Source organism: Nicotiana sylvestris, chromosome 6, assembly GCF_000393655.2.
Source record: "Nicotiana sylvestris chromosome 6, ASM39365v2, whole genome shotgun sequence".
Classification (NCBI taxonomy): Eukaryota; Viridiplantae; Streptophyta; class Magnoliopsida; order Solanales; family Solanaceae; genus Nicotiana; species Nicotiana sylvestris.
Window position 1 is genome coordinate 201,195,985 of NC_091062.1, and position 12,945 is coordinate 201,208,929.

The window sequence follows — 12,945 nt, forward strand, 5'->3', positions numbered from 1 at the left end:
GAAAGATATAGTGGCATATGCGGCTCAGTGTCTAAATTGTCAGCAAGTAAAGTACGAGCATCAAAGACCTGGTGGTTTGCTTCAGCAGATAGAGATTACTGAGTGGAAGTGGGAGCGTATCACTATGGATTTCGTTGTTGGACTCCCATGGACTTAGAGGAAGTTCAATGTAGTTTGTGTTATTGTGGATAGACTGACCAAGTCAGCGAATTTCATCTATGTGGCAGTTACCTATTCTTCAGAGTGGTTAGCAGGGATTTATATCTGCGAGATCGTTCGTCTTCACGGTGTGCCCGTGTCTATCATTTCTGATCGAGGTACGTAGTTTAGCTCGCATTTCTGGAGGGTAGTGAAGCGTGACTTGGGCATGCAGGTTGAGCTCAGAACAACATTTTATCCTCAGACGGACGGACAGTCCGAGCATACTATTAAGATATTGGAGGATATGCTCTGCGCATGTGTTATTGACTTTGAAGGCTCATGGGATCAGTTCTTACTGCTTTCGGAGTTCGACTACAACAATATCTATCAGTCGATCATCCAGATTGCTCCCTATGAGGCATTATATGGTAGATGGTGTCGATCGCCGTTTAGATGGTTTGAGTTGGGGGAGGCTCGGTTATTGGGTACAGATTTGGTACAGGATGCCTTGGAAAAGGTTAAGCCATTTAGGATAGACTTCACACAGCTCACTCCAGGTAGAAGAGTTATGCTGATTGTAAGGTCCGTGATGTTGCATTCATGGTCGGAGAGAGAGTGTTGCTTAATGAAATTGTTGAAATTGGAAAGTTAAAGGCTTAATAAAATGGAAATGTTTGATCAAGGTTTGAATTTTTGGATATCGGGTCCGTATTTTAGTTTCGAAACCCGGTATAGATCCAATACCATATTTATGACTTGTCTGTGAAATTAGATAAGAAACGGAGTTGGTTTGATTTGATTCGTACATCCGGTTGAGAAAATAGAAATTTTATAGTGTTCTTGAGAATTTCATTTGGTTTGGTTCTAAATTTGTAGTTCTAGGTGTTATTTTGGAGATTTGATCACACAGGCAAGTCTGTATGATGTTTTTAGACTTGTGTGCATGTTTGTTTTGGAGCCTCGAGGGCTCGGGTGAGTTTCGGATAGGCTACGGAGTATTTGAACGTGGCAAAATTTGTTGGTATAACTGATCTTGTTGTAGGCCTCTGACCTCACATTTTCGAGATCAGGCATCGCAATTGTGATCTCTGAGAGATTTGCATTTGCGAGCTTTTCATCACAAATGTGAAGAGGAGCTGGGCCACGCAGGTTTCGCAATTGCGAAACAGACTTCGCATTTGCGAAGTTGGTCTTGGGAGAGTAGCCTTCGCATTTGCGGCGATTCTGTCGCATTTGCGGCGATTCTGTCGCATTCGCGGTCATCCAGTGTTCGCATTTACAAACATTTTCTCGCATTTGCGAACTATGAATAAATGAGAAGAGGTTCGCAAATGTGATTCTTAATGCGAAGCCCAGGTCGGAAATACGACATCCGCAGCTGATGAAAAGAGACTTAGATGGGATTTTTCTCCCATTCTTCAAATTTTCAAAACCTAAAACACAAGAGGCGATTTTCCAAAGACCGTTTCTTCCCCAAATCATAGGTAAGTGATTATAAACTAGGTTCTTTCAATTTTTCACTTTATTTTACAAGATTTCAACTTAAAATCTAATATTTTTCATGATAGAATTGGGAATTTTTTAGTAGAAACTAGGGATTTTGAAATTTGGAGATTTAGACCTCAAATTGAGGTCAGAGTCCAAAACCAACTATATATCGGGGCTCGGGGGTGAATGGGTAATTGAATTTTAGTCCGAATTTTGGGTTTGGACCAAGCGGGCCTAGGTGTTGACTTTTTCAATAACGATCTAAATCAAATTTTTGATATCGTGGGTGATTCCTAAGGCTTATTTTTGAATTGTTTGGTTGGTAATTTGCTAGATATTGTTGGTTTGGAGGCTAGTTTGAAAGGCAAAACTGTGGTTGAGTTTTGAGTGGTCCTTGGAGCGAGGTAAGTGTTGTGTCTAACCTTGACTTGAGGGAATTAGGAACCCTAGGACTAAATGCTATGTGATTTTTATGTGAGCGGTATATATGCAAGGTGACGAGTGCCTATACGCCGTCGAATTATCTGTTTTCCCTGATTTACCGTTTTCCTTAATTGTTTCCTTCCTATCTTAACTGTTATATGTTCTAAATGCTTTCCATACTTAACTGCTACCTGTTAGTCAATGTCTTCTCATGTTAATGATGTTAGTTCTTTATATAGTTTCACGAATCCCTACTATTTTCTTTACTTGACTTGTTTACACCTTCAAATTGTAAATTGTTGGATTGGTCTCGCTGTGTAGTGTTACTTGTGTGGATTCTATATTGTGCAAGGTTTCCTTGGTTAGGCTTGGTATTTACTGATTGTAAAGGCTTGTAGTTTGACCTGTTGATTTGATTGTGTACAGTGAGTGTTTGGTACTGATATGGTGGGATCGGGTTGCACCCCGCAGCAGGTGTAATAAGGATGGGCTGATATGGTGGAATAAGGGTGAATTCATATTGCACGGTGGGACCGGGTTGCACGCGTCAACAGGTGGAATAAGGGTGGATTAATATGAACAATGGTAAATTATGATTCTGATATTGACATATGGTGGGATCGGGTTGTGCGCCGCAACATATTTATATTATTTACTGTGTTGATATTGGTACGTTGAAATAAGGGAGGATTTGTTTTGTCTGGTGGGATCGGGTTGCACGCCGCAACAATCTATATGTTTACATTACTTGAGTTGTGTTGTTTTTCGGTATTCGTTTGAACTGTTGAGAGATTTGTGATTCTGGTCGGTGCCAGTTTATTCTTGATGTTGTGATTATTATTTCAGTCGGCTGTTTAAATATTGTTCAGTATTCCTACTTCCTATCATTTTTATATACTGGTACAGGTTATAGTGTAATTGACCTGCCTTAGCCTTGTCACTACTTCGTCGAGGTTAGGCTCGTCACTTACCAGTACATGAGGTCGGTTGTACTGATACTACACTCTACATACTGTGCAGATTTTGGAGTCGATTCCAGCGTCAGTTATTAGCGTGCCCGGATTGGACATCGGCGGAAACTTGAGGTACGACTGTTCCGTGCCCGCAGCTCCTGGAGTCCCCATCCTCTTTTCTTTTTAGCTGTATAACTTCATTCAGACAGCTTTGTACTTATTTCAAACCCTTATATGCATTACTTTAGAAGTTCGCACACTTGTGGCACCAGGTTCAGGGAAATGTAATTGACGTTTGACTAGTTTAGTTTCCGCATTTATACTTAGAACATATTTGTTATTTCAATTCGTTATTAACGTCATTATTTAAACGGTTAAAAGAAGCAAATTGTTCTAACGTTGTCTTGCCTAGAAAGTGAAATGTTAGGCTCCTTCACAGTTCCGACGGTGAGAATTCCGGATCGTGACAAGCAATTAGTGTTTGACCAGGCTTTTAAAAGTGCTTCTAAGTGTATTTTCTCAAAAGTGCTTTTCAAAAAAAATATTTTTGGGGAGAAGCTACAATTTTTTGCTTCTCCAAAAATGCTTCTGCTTTTAAGAAAAAGCACTTTTTTCTTCTAAAAGTTTAGGCAAATATTTAACTTTGAAAAAAGAGTATTTTTTTGATTTTGGAGAAGCTTGGCCAAAGAGGCTATATAAGATTACTTTTCTATTATTTTTTACAAAAATAAAAATAAATAAAAAAAACTTGTAGTAGTTGAAATTGAATAATGACCACGTTTTTCCCATTATCTTTTTTTTTTTTAAAATTATTAACAAGTTGACTATGGTCTCTTGATTAGTGGCCATGGATGAGACTCCTATCTCGTCATCTTATGTTGCAAGGAAGATGCCATGTCGGATTTCAACTTGCAAAGAAGATCCAAACATATGTAATATGCTCTCTTTTGTTTTGAAATTAAATACCTTAAAATTCATATTTATCATATGCTTATAATTGTAACAATAATAGAGTTTGAAACAGTCTAAGAACATTCATATATACTTCACACCTACAACTGTTCAATCTCAAACAAATCGAGTGATCTTCAGTTATGCATATGAATCCTTAATACTAAAATTTCATTTGACTCATTTCATTTTAATTGTATAGGAAGCTCATACAGACATAAAATAGTGTGTGTGTGTGTGTTTAATTAGTTTCACCAAGTAGTTGCACTTAGAATATGCTGCAGTGCATTATAGTTTTAAGAAGGATACTTCAGTTGAATACTAGTTGTCGTTTAGGATGAATCTGGTAGTTTAATGGAGTATATAATATTATTATACTAAACAATACTTTATTTTAGTAGTATAAAAACAAACGATGTACAAGACTTGGCATGTATCCTTGGACGTATACACATGACATACATTAATATATATAAGCTGTATATATACGTAAAGAATCTTTACGCTAACACATCAATTTACTTAACTATATTAAGTTATTATTCTATTTTTCATATTATCATGTCGCGCTTGATATAAAAATTAACATGCATATTAATTAGTATTGTAGATCTAATTTCTCTAAAAGGAATTTCTACACTGTTAGTTACATTTAAATACTTGCTCGCCGGCCTTGTATGCTTATCTACCATGAAAAGTGAAAACTCATTCTTGGTCTTTGGAAGATTAAGTAACAATTAGCTAGCAAGGAACAAGACATATTTTGAAAGAATAAAATTAAAGGAAGATTTTCCTTGTCACAACCTCCATGTATAACCATCTCTTCAAACATATTATTCATTATTTCATCCCGTCTCTGTTGGCCATACATGTCAAAACTTTTGTTTTCTTCTTTTTGATTTTTCTCTGATCTACATACGTTTATCAACCTCCTCTTTATTATTGTGTTGCTCCTTTCTTTCACTTCAAGAATTGGATTTCTTCCTCCGATCCAATCCAACAACGGGTTGATGAGCTACTTGTCTTTAGAGATCTAAACAATTTTGCTCATTTCTTACCCACCCCCACCTTTTTTTTCCTTCTGATGAAACTATATCTCTAAGACATGAAAATGCAAAAAACCGAAGACCACAATTCTGACAGGGATATTATCGAGAATATTGATAATAGTACTCAGTCGAACGCCATCACATATACTGATGACACGTATGTTGAAATCACCCTCGATGTCCGGGAGGACACCGTGGCAGTCCACAGTGTCAAAAATGCCAGTGGGGCTAATGTAGAGGAAGCAGAGCTACAGGTGCTGAGGCTGGCCAAAAATCTACGGAAGAAACAATCTTTTGGGACCTCAGTCGTTAGGAATACTTCGATAAGGATGCGGCAGGTGGCTCAAGAGCTTAAGCGCTTGGCTACATTGAAGAAACAACAGCCACATCCTTCTCGGCGATTTGATCGGACCAATTCAGTAGCAGCTCATCATGCTCTCAAAGGCCTCAAATTTATCAGCAAAACTGATGGCGGCGCTGGATGGGCCGCCGTTGAGAAGCGCTTCCACGAGCTCAGTGCCACCTCAGATGGCTTGCTTCCTCGGGCAAAATTTGGAGAATGCATAGGTAAAAGGACAAGAGTTTAACTTCTAGTATAATTATTTTATATTATCGCGTTAAGTTATCTATAACAAGCGTGTTCAAACTTGAAAGATTGAAAAAAAAAATTCCATCAATACATGTTATATGCCTCTAAAATCTAGTACTTCCTCCGTTTCAATTTACGTGAACTTGTTTGACTGAGCACGGAATTTTAAAAAAAAAACTTTTAGAATTTGTGATCCTAAACAAGTCAAAAGGGGTTCAGCGTGTTTGTATGGTTATAAATGTTTCTCATTAAGGGTATAGTTAGAAGTTTAAGCTAAATTATTTTCAAATTTAGAAAGAAACATTCTTTTTGGAACGGACCAAAAGGAAATAGGTTCACATAAACTAGAACTGAGGGAGTAATACTTTACCTATATATATAGTATAATTTTTTGACGAAGGATGGTCAATTGACCACCTTTAGAAGAGCATAGTTTCGCCCCTGATAACAATAAATGGTATTAAATGAAAAATAAAGTAAATAACAAGTAGTAACCAGTGCCAGAGGCGGAGCCACGATTTCAATTTTATAAGTTCTGGATTATGGAATGACGACTTCAAGTACTAACATCCGGGTTCTAAATTTTATATTTGTATATATTTAATGAATTTCTTAACACAAATACATTATTTGAGCAAAAGTTACTGGGTTCGGCCGAACCCGTTATCGGGCTTCTAGCTTCGCCCCTGGATAGTGCAATGTTGTCGGTGTATATAAATTGAATCAAAAGATTATAGTCTCAACTTATACTCAAGAAAACGTATACATGTGTTCCTTCATAATTTCTTGTATAATATTTCATGTTTTTACTTGTACATTTGATTTGTTTGAGCTTGTTTAATTAATTAGAAATATGGGTTTTCAATAATAGGTATGAATAGGGAATCTAAGGAATTTGCAGTAGAGCTTTTTGATGCGTTAGCTCGGAGGAGAAATATAACACGTAATTGCATCAGCAAAGTACAGCTCAAAGAGTTTTGGGACCAAATTGCCAATCAATGTTTTGATGCTCGGCTTCGAACCTTCTTTGACATGTAAGGATTAAAATTCGACATTTATCGAAAAAAACGACATTAAATATTGCGTATTTGTTTCATTACTGCTGTAAACCAATTCTTTGACTCTAATATTTATAATGAATGTATTGCAGGGTTGATAAAAATGCAGATGGTAGAATCTCAGAAGAAGAAGTCAAAGAGGTATACGGAATTCCATACGATCTATTGACATATTATAGAATTTTTACACTATCTGTACGTAGCTAAATAGTAATAGATATCAATCTTATTATGATGAGCTATCTTTTAGGGTAGGTTAACTTAACATGATACTATATAATATCCACTCACGGTCAATGCATAGATCTCTTTATGTTCTCTTGTACTATCATCTTCTTTAACTTTTTTCAGATTGGGCGTATCCAATGTAGAGGTAATAGGTTCATTTGAACCCATAGCTTTCTCTCGTACTTTGCATTTTGCTAAAAAATCATTAACCATGTATAAATAATAATTTTTGAACTCATTAAATTAAATTAGATGGGATGCGGTAAAACTGTGAATCTAAACCCACAAAGTGCAAATCTGAATTCGTCCCTAGCACTATAATTAACAAAATCTATCATTTTCTGTGCAGATTATTAGTCTTAGTGCATCTGCTAATAAGCTGTCAAATATCCAGAAACAAGCTGATGAATACGCAGCATTAATAATGGAAGAGTTAGACCCCGACAACTTGGGATACATTATGGTTAAATTCTAAAGACCCTTTCAATTCTCAACTTAAAAATAAATATTATTTTTCAATTGGTGATGCTCTGATCAACAGATTGAGAACTTGGAAATGCTTTTATTACAAACTCCAAATCAATCAGAAGGAGGAAAAGGCCTGAACAGGAACCTAAGTCATATGCTAAGTTTGAAGCTTAAGCCAACAGTGGAGCCTAATCCCATAAAAAGATGGTATAAGAATTTGAACTACTTTTTGCTGGATAATTGGCAGAGAATTTGGGTGGTTTTATTGTGGATTGGGGCAATGGTTGGCTTATTTGCTTATAAGTATGTACAGTACAGAAACAGAGCAGCATTTTATGTAATGGGTCACTGTGTTTGTATGGCAAAAGGGGCTGCTGAGATACTTAAGCTCAATATGGCATTGATTTTACTACCAATCTGCAGAAATACTATCACCTGGCTTCGAAACAAGACCAAATTAGCTGCTGCTGTTCCCTTTGATGATAACCTTAACTTTCACAAAGTAAGCTATTCTTTATTTTCCCCTTTTTCAGTTTTCCGAAGGTCGAAGGGGGGACTTAGAGCAGCGTAAAGTTGTCTTGTGTGACCTATAGATCACAGGTTTGAGCACTAGAATTAGACCCTGATGTTTGCGTTAGCCGTTAGGGTAGGCTGCCTACATCACACCCCTTTGGGGGTGCGGCATTTTCCCGGACCCTACTTGAATCCGAGTGGCAAAGTCAGTAATTTCACGATGGGAGTTTAAAATATAATATACACATAAAAAAATAATTTTTGACTTATTTACACAATATAAGTTTCTATATATTGTATATAGAAAACCTTTACTTTCACAAAGTAAGCTAACCTAACTTTTCTCTTGTTTATTTTCTATTCAAATGGAGCGTGGAGGAATGATAAAGTTGTCTCGCGTGACCTATAGCTCACGGTTTCGAGCCGTAGAATCAACCACTAATATTTGTATCAGGGTAGGCGGCCTACCTCACACTCCCTTGGGGTGTGGCCCTTCCCCGAACCTTGCGTGAATGCGGATGCTTTGAACACCGAATTTTCATTTTAATTTTCTGTTCAATCTATATAGTATATACAACAATAATTATGTCTCAATTCCAAGGAAGCTCAAGTCAGCTATATAACACTTCATTGAATGTCGTCACAATCCCATATTAGTCCCTACATATTTTGGACTAGGTATGCTGGTTGTCAACTTACCACAACTCTCTTCCTTTATTCAGATTTAAGACCGGCAATGTGAGAAAGATTACACAAAAGTAAAATAGCATACTGAATAACATTTTTTTCCCCGAAATTTTGTACTATACATGTACGTGGTTCTTTTCTCATTAATTTCGTTTTGTTTAGATGATGGCAGTCTTGGATTCGATCTTTTTTTATTATTATTTTGCTGTTGTTCCTACTTGTTGTCATTACTTTAGTCGAAGGTCTATCGAAGACACTCTTTCTATCCTTTCAGAATATATAGGGGTAAGGCTGCGTACATCTTACCCTCCCCATACCTCACTTGTGAAAACTCATTGGTTTTTTTTTTGTTGTTGTTGTTAATTAGATGATGGCAGTGGCAATTGCAATTGGTGTTGGAATACACATACTTGCTCACATGACTTGTGATTTTCCAAGGCTACTAAAGGCTAGCCCAGAAAAGTATAAACCAATGGAGCCATACTTTGGTTATCAGCCAACAAGCTATTGGCATTTTGTGAAGGGAGTTGAAGGGTTGAGTGGGATTCTAATGGTGGTTTTGATGGCAATTGCTTTCACTCTAGCAACTCCATGGTTTAGAAGGAATAGAATTAAATTACCAAGACCCTTGAACAAACTCACTGGATTCAATGCTTTCTGGTACTCCCACCACCTCTTTGTCATTGTCTACACTCTCCTTATTGTCCATGGTATCAAGCTTTACTTGACCAAAGAATGGTACATGAAAACGGTTAGTTTACTCATCTTTGAATTTTAGATTTTACCAATAATTTTCTTAATGAGTTTAATTTTTATACGTTGATAGTGAACGAATACTGATATGGCTAGATCAGTTAAAAGATAGTTACAGGTAACTTAAGGTGACTCGTTGAATCATATTGATAGTTTAAATGTTACTTACACCGGCAGTTTATATAAGTTAAAATAAGAATTATTCTACCAATTTCTTGAAGTATAATTACTAAAAATGAGACTAAGTTTCTCAATGGCAGACATGGATGTACTTGGCTATACCAATCATATTATATTCTGGTGAAAGATTACTTAGGGCATTCAGGTCAAGCATCAAGGATGTTAAAATTTTGAAAGTAAGTTAATCCAAAATTTGTACAGAATATAATTTTATTATTCATGAAAGTAAAAGTTGTTGAGAGAAATGAGAAATTCACATTGTATATTTAATATGGTGCTAGGTGGCTGTGTATCCTGGAAATGTGTTGGCACTTCATATGTCAAAACCACAGGGCTTCAAATATAAAAGTGGGCAGTACATGTTTGTCAACTGTGCTGCTGTTTCACCATTTGAATGGTAGGTGATACTAAATAAATAATTACTAAAACGTGTTTCCTTTTGTGGCCATTTAATTATGCTAATGTATCCTCTTCTTGTTTTTTTTTTTGTGCGTGTTTTTTTTGGCAATGTGAAAGTTGTTGTCATGTGATCAGGAGGTCACGGGTTCGAGTAAATAGTCTCTTGCAGAAATGTAAGGTAATGTTGCGTACAATAGACCCTTGTGGTCCGGCCCTTCCCGAATCCCGCGCATAACAGGAGCTTAGTGCACCGGACTGACCTTTGGAGGCAATCAATCTTCTGTCTATCTTAATGTCTTATGCACTTACGGGGTAAAAAAATATTTACATGACAATCAAATAACTTGATAACAATGCTAATTAGTTTGTTACAATATGGTAGATTAGGTTGATCATATACACTATCCTCGTACATAAATTAAAAAATGCATACTTAAATATTGTGATCTACGCACTTTATATCAGGCACCCATTTTCTATTACTTCGGCGCCGGGGGATAACTATGTCAGTATCCATATTCGAACTCTTGGTGATTGGACCAGCAAGCTCAGAGCTGTTTTCTCAGAGGTAATGCATACTTTTTTTATTTTTAAAAAGAGGTAAGTATACTATATATTTCACTAATTTAATCGTTAATCATCGAATTTAGCTTAATCATAGTATATTGGTCAATGTTATTAATTAGGTGTGCCAACCATTGCCAACTGGGAAAAGCGGACACCTAGTAGCTGAGTGCTTGCAAGGAGAGAACAAAAAGTGAGTCTCTTTCGAATTTGTAGTCCCCCCAAGAGAGCACATTGATTAGTTAAACCTTCACTTTCACTAACGTATTCATTTTGAGAAAGCCATCATATTCGGAATATTACTATATTTAAATATATTACTGACTTTTTTAAAAAACCGTTGAAAACTTTAAAAAACATGGAGCTAGTATTCCCTCCGTTCAGAACCTATTTCTTTTTTGGTTCGTTCTAAAAAGAATAATTCTTTTTTAAATTTGGAAATAATTTAGCTTAAACTTTTAATTCTATTCGTAATGAGAAGCTTTTATAACCATACAAATACTCTGAATCCCTTTTTGACTAGTTTAGGACCACAAATTCCAAAAATATTCACTTTTTCTTTAAATTTCGTGTTCAGTCAAGCAAATTCATACTAATTGGAACGGAGGGAATAGTAGTTCTTTTCGCGTCATCATAATGGATAAGAATCTTAGTGTTTGATATGACAGAATAAAGAAGTCACGTGTTTAGTTACTGCAAAATATATTTTGAATGGAATACATGCATGTTCTTCCTCCCAAACATATTATCTTTTTTTTCTTCCTTATTCCAAAAAAAAATAAAAAATTGTTGGAAGGGTTTGTCTGTGTTGGTAATAAAACTACAAGAATCAAGAATTAACAATTGGTATTTTACCTTTGCTCGCAATTGCTATTACTGTAAAACTATAAGCATACATATAACTAATGATGATCACGTACGTGAAATGATTTCAGTTTACCAAAAGTATTAATTGATGGACCATATGGAGCACCAGCACAAGACTACAAGAAATATGAGGTGCTTCTGTTAGTAGGTCTAGGAATTGGAGCTACCCCAATGATCAGTATTGCTAAAGACATTGTCAACAACATGAAAGCCATTGAGAAAGAAGAGAACAATGACTTAGAGAATAGACATGAATATATTCCTAGCGCCACATCACAAAAGAAAAGAAACTTCAAGAGCAAGAGAGCATACTTCTATTGGGTTACTAGAGAACAAGGTTCATTTGATTGGTTCAAAGGTATAATGAATGAAATAGCTGAAATGGATCCTAAAGGAGTAATAGAGATGCACAATTATTGTACAAGTGTTTATGAAGAAGGTGACGCTCGTTCTGCTCTTATTGCTATGATTCAGTCTCTCCAACATGCCAAGAATGGTGTAGATATTGTCTCTGGAACAAGAGTTAAGAGTCACTTTGCTAAACCGAATTGGCGAAATGTCTACAAACGCATTGCTCTTAATCACAGTAATGCAAGAGTTGGTATGTATTCAAGACCTAGTATAATTATATATTTTTCAACTATGTATATTGTTCAAACTGAAAGCAATGAGCACGTCTATAAATATCAAACTTTCACGTGTTAGAGGCTCTTTCAACTTTGGTGTCAATTTCCATAATAAACTAGATATGTTGTTCGGACTCTTCAAAAATGCCGTCGAGTGTGTATCGAACGAGTGCGGTAGCATTTTTGAAAGTTCGCTTAATATAATAATAATAAAATTGAAAAGGTGTATTCAAGTGATAATTTCTTTTCTTTCTGAAAACAATTGGCACTCACTATAGGAATTATTTTCAATCACACACCAGATAACCTATTTTCTCTTGGAAATTTTGCAGGGGTTTTCTACTGTGGGGCACCAGCACTGACGAAAGAGCTAAGACAGCTAGCCTTGGATTTTTCCCGCAAGACATCTACAAAGTTTGATTTCCATAAAGAAAATTTTTGAAACCAAACAGATAAAGACGATTTTTAAAGAATCCATATCCACTATGTCTTGTGTTTAGAAAATCTTGCAGATTTAGTTAATAGTTCGGTTTTGTGTTGTTATTCGTTTTCTTATAACAATACGACTAATAATTTTTTTAACGGAGGTCCACCCACCACTGAATTGGATTATCAATTTTAATATGAGTATTAGATTAGTTTTGCATTGTTGACACAGGGAGAAATTCAAAAATAGTCAGATTTATAAGTGGTCATTCAAAAATAGTCATAATTTCAAAAGTAATCGAAATTTAGCCACTTTTCATCTAAAAATAAATCTAAACGAAAACACTATTTAAAATCCGAAAAAACACTTAGTATATTTTTTGAATTTCTCCCTGACACTTAGCACAGGCGTTTTACTTGCATCACTGAAGGTGATTGGCTCAATTTTGTTATTGCCTTTTCCCCTTTTTAGACAGAAGGGCTATGAAAACACAGTAGACAGACCAATCACCTTATTACTGACCCAGCATGTGTATGTTCAATAATTTTCCAGTAATAATTGCAGGAATTTTTACTCGCAAA

General features: G+C 35.9%; 1 protein-coding gene across 2 annotated transcripts; it reads left to right on the forward strand.

Annotated features, from left to right (window-relative positions):
• The first annotated feature begins 4,650 nt into the window (after positions 1 to 4,650).
• Positions 4,651 to 12,581, forward strand: LOC104239294 (respiratory burst oxidase homolog protein D-like). Of its 2 annotated transcripts, XM_009793901.2 has the most exons (12): positions 4,651 to 5,572; positions 6,466 to 6,628; positions 6,745 to 6,793; positions 7,230 to 7,343; positions 7,422 to 7,850; positions 8,916 to 9,299; positions 9,562 to 9,657; positions 9,763 to 9,878; positions 10,346 to 10,448; positions 10,567 to 10,637; positions 11,380 to 11,912; positions 12,270 to 12,581. In XM_009793901.2, the coding sequence occupies exons 1-12, from the start codon at positions 5,062 to 5,064 to the stop codon at positions 12,377 to 12,379; spliced, it is 2,679 nt and encodes an 892-aa protein (XP_009792203.1). In that variant the 5' UTR covers positions 4,651 to 5,061; the 3' UTR covers positions 12,380 to 12,581. The 2 variants fall into 2 exon arrangements, with proteins under 2 accessions (XP_009792203.1, XP_009792212.1); XM_009793910.2 differs by lacking the exons at positions 7,230 to 7,343; positions 7,422 to 7,850 and having other exon boundaries at positions 4,652 to 5,572.
• Positions 12,582 to 12,945: the final 364 nt, after the last annotated feature.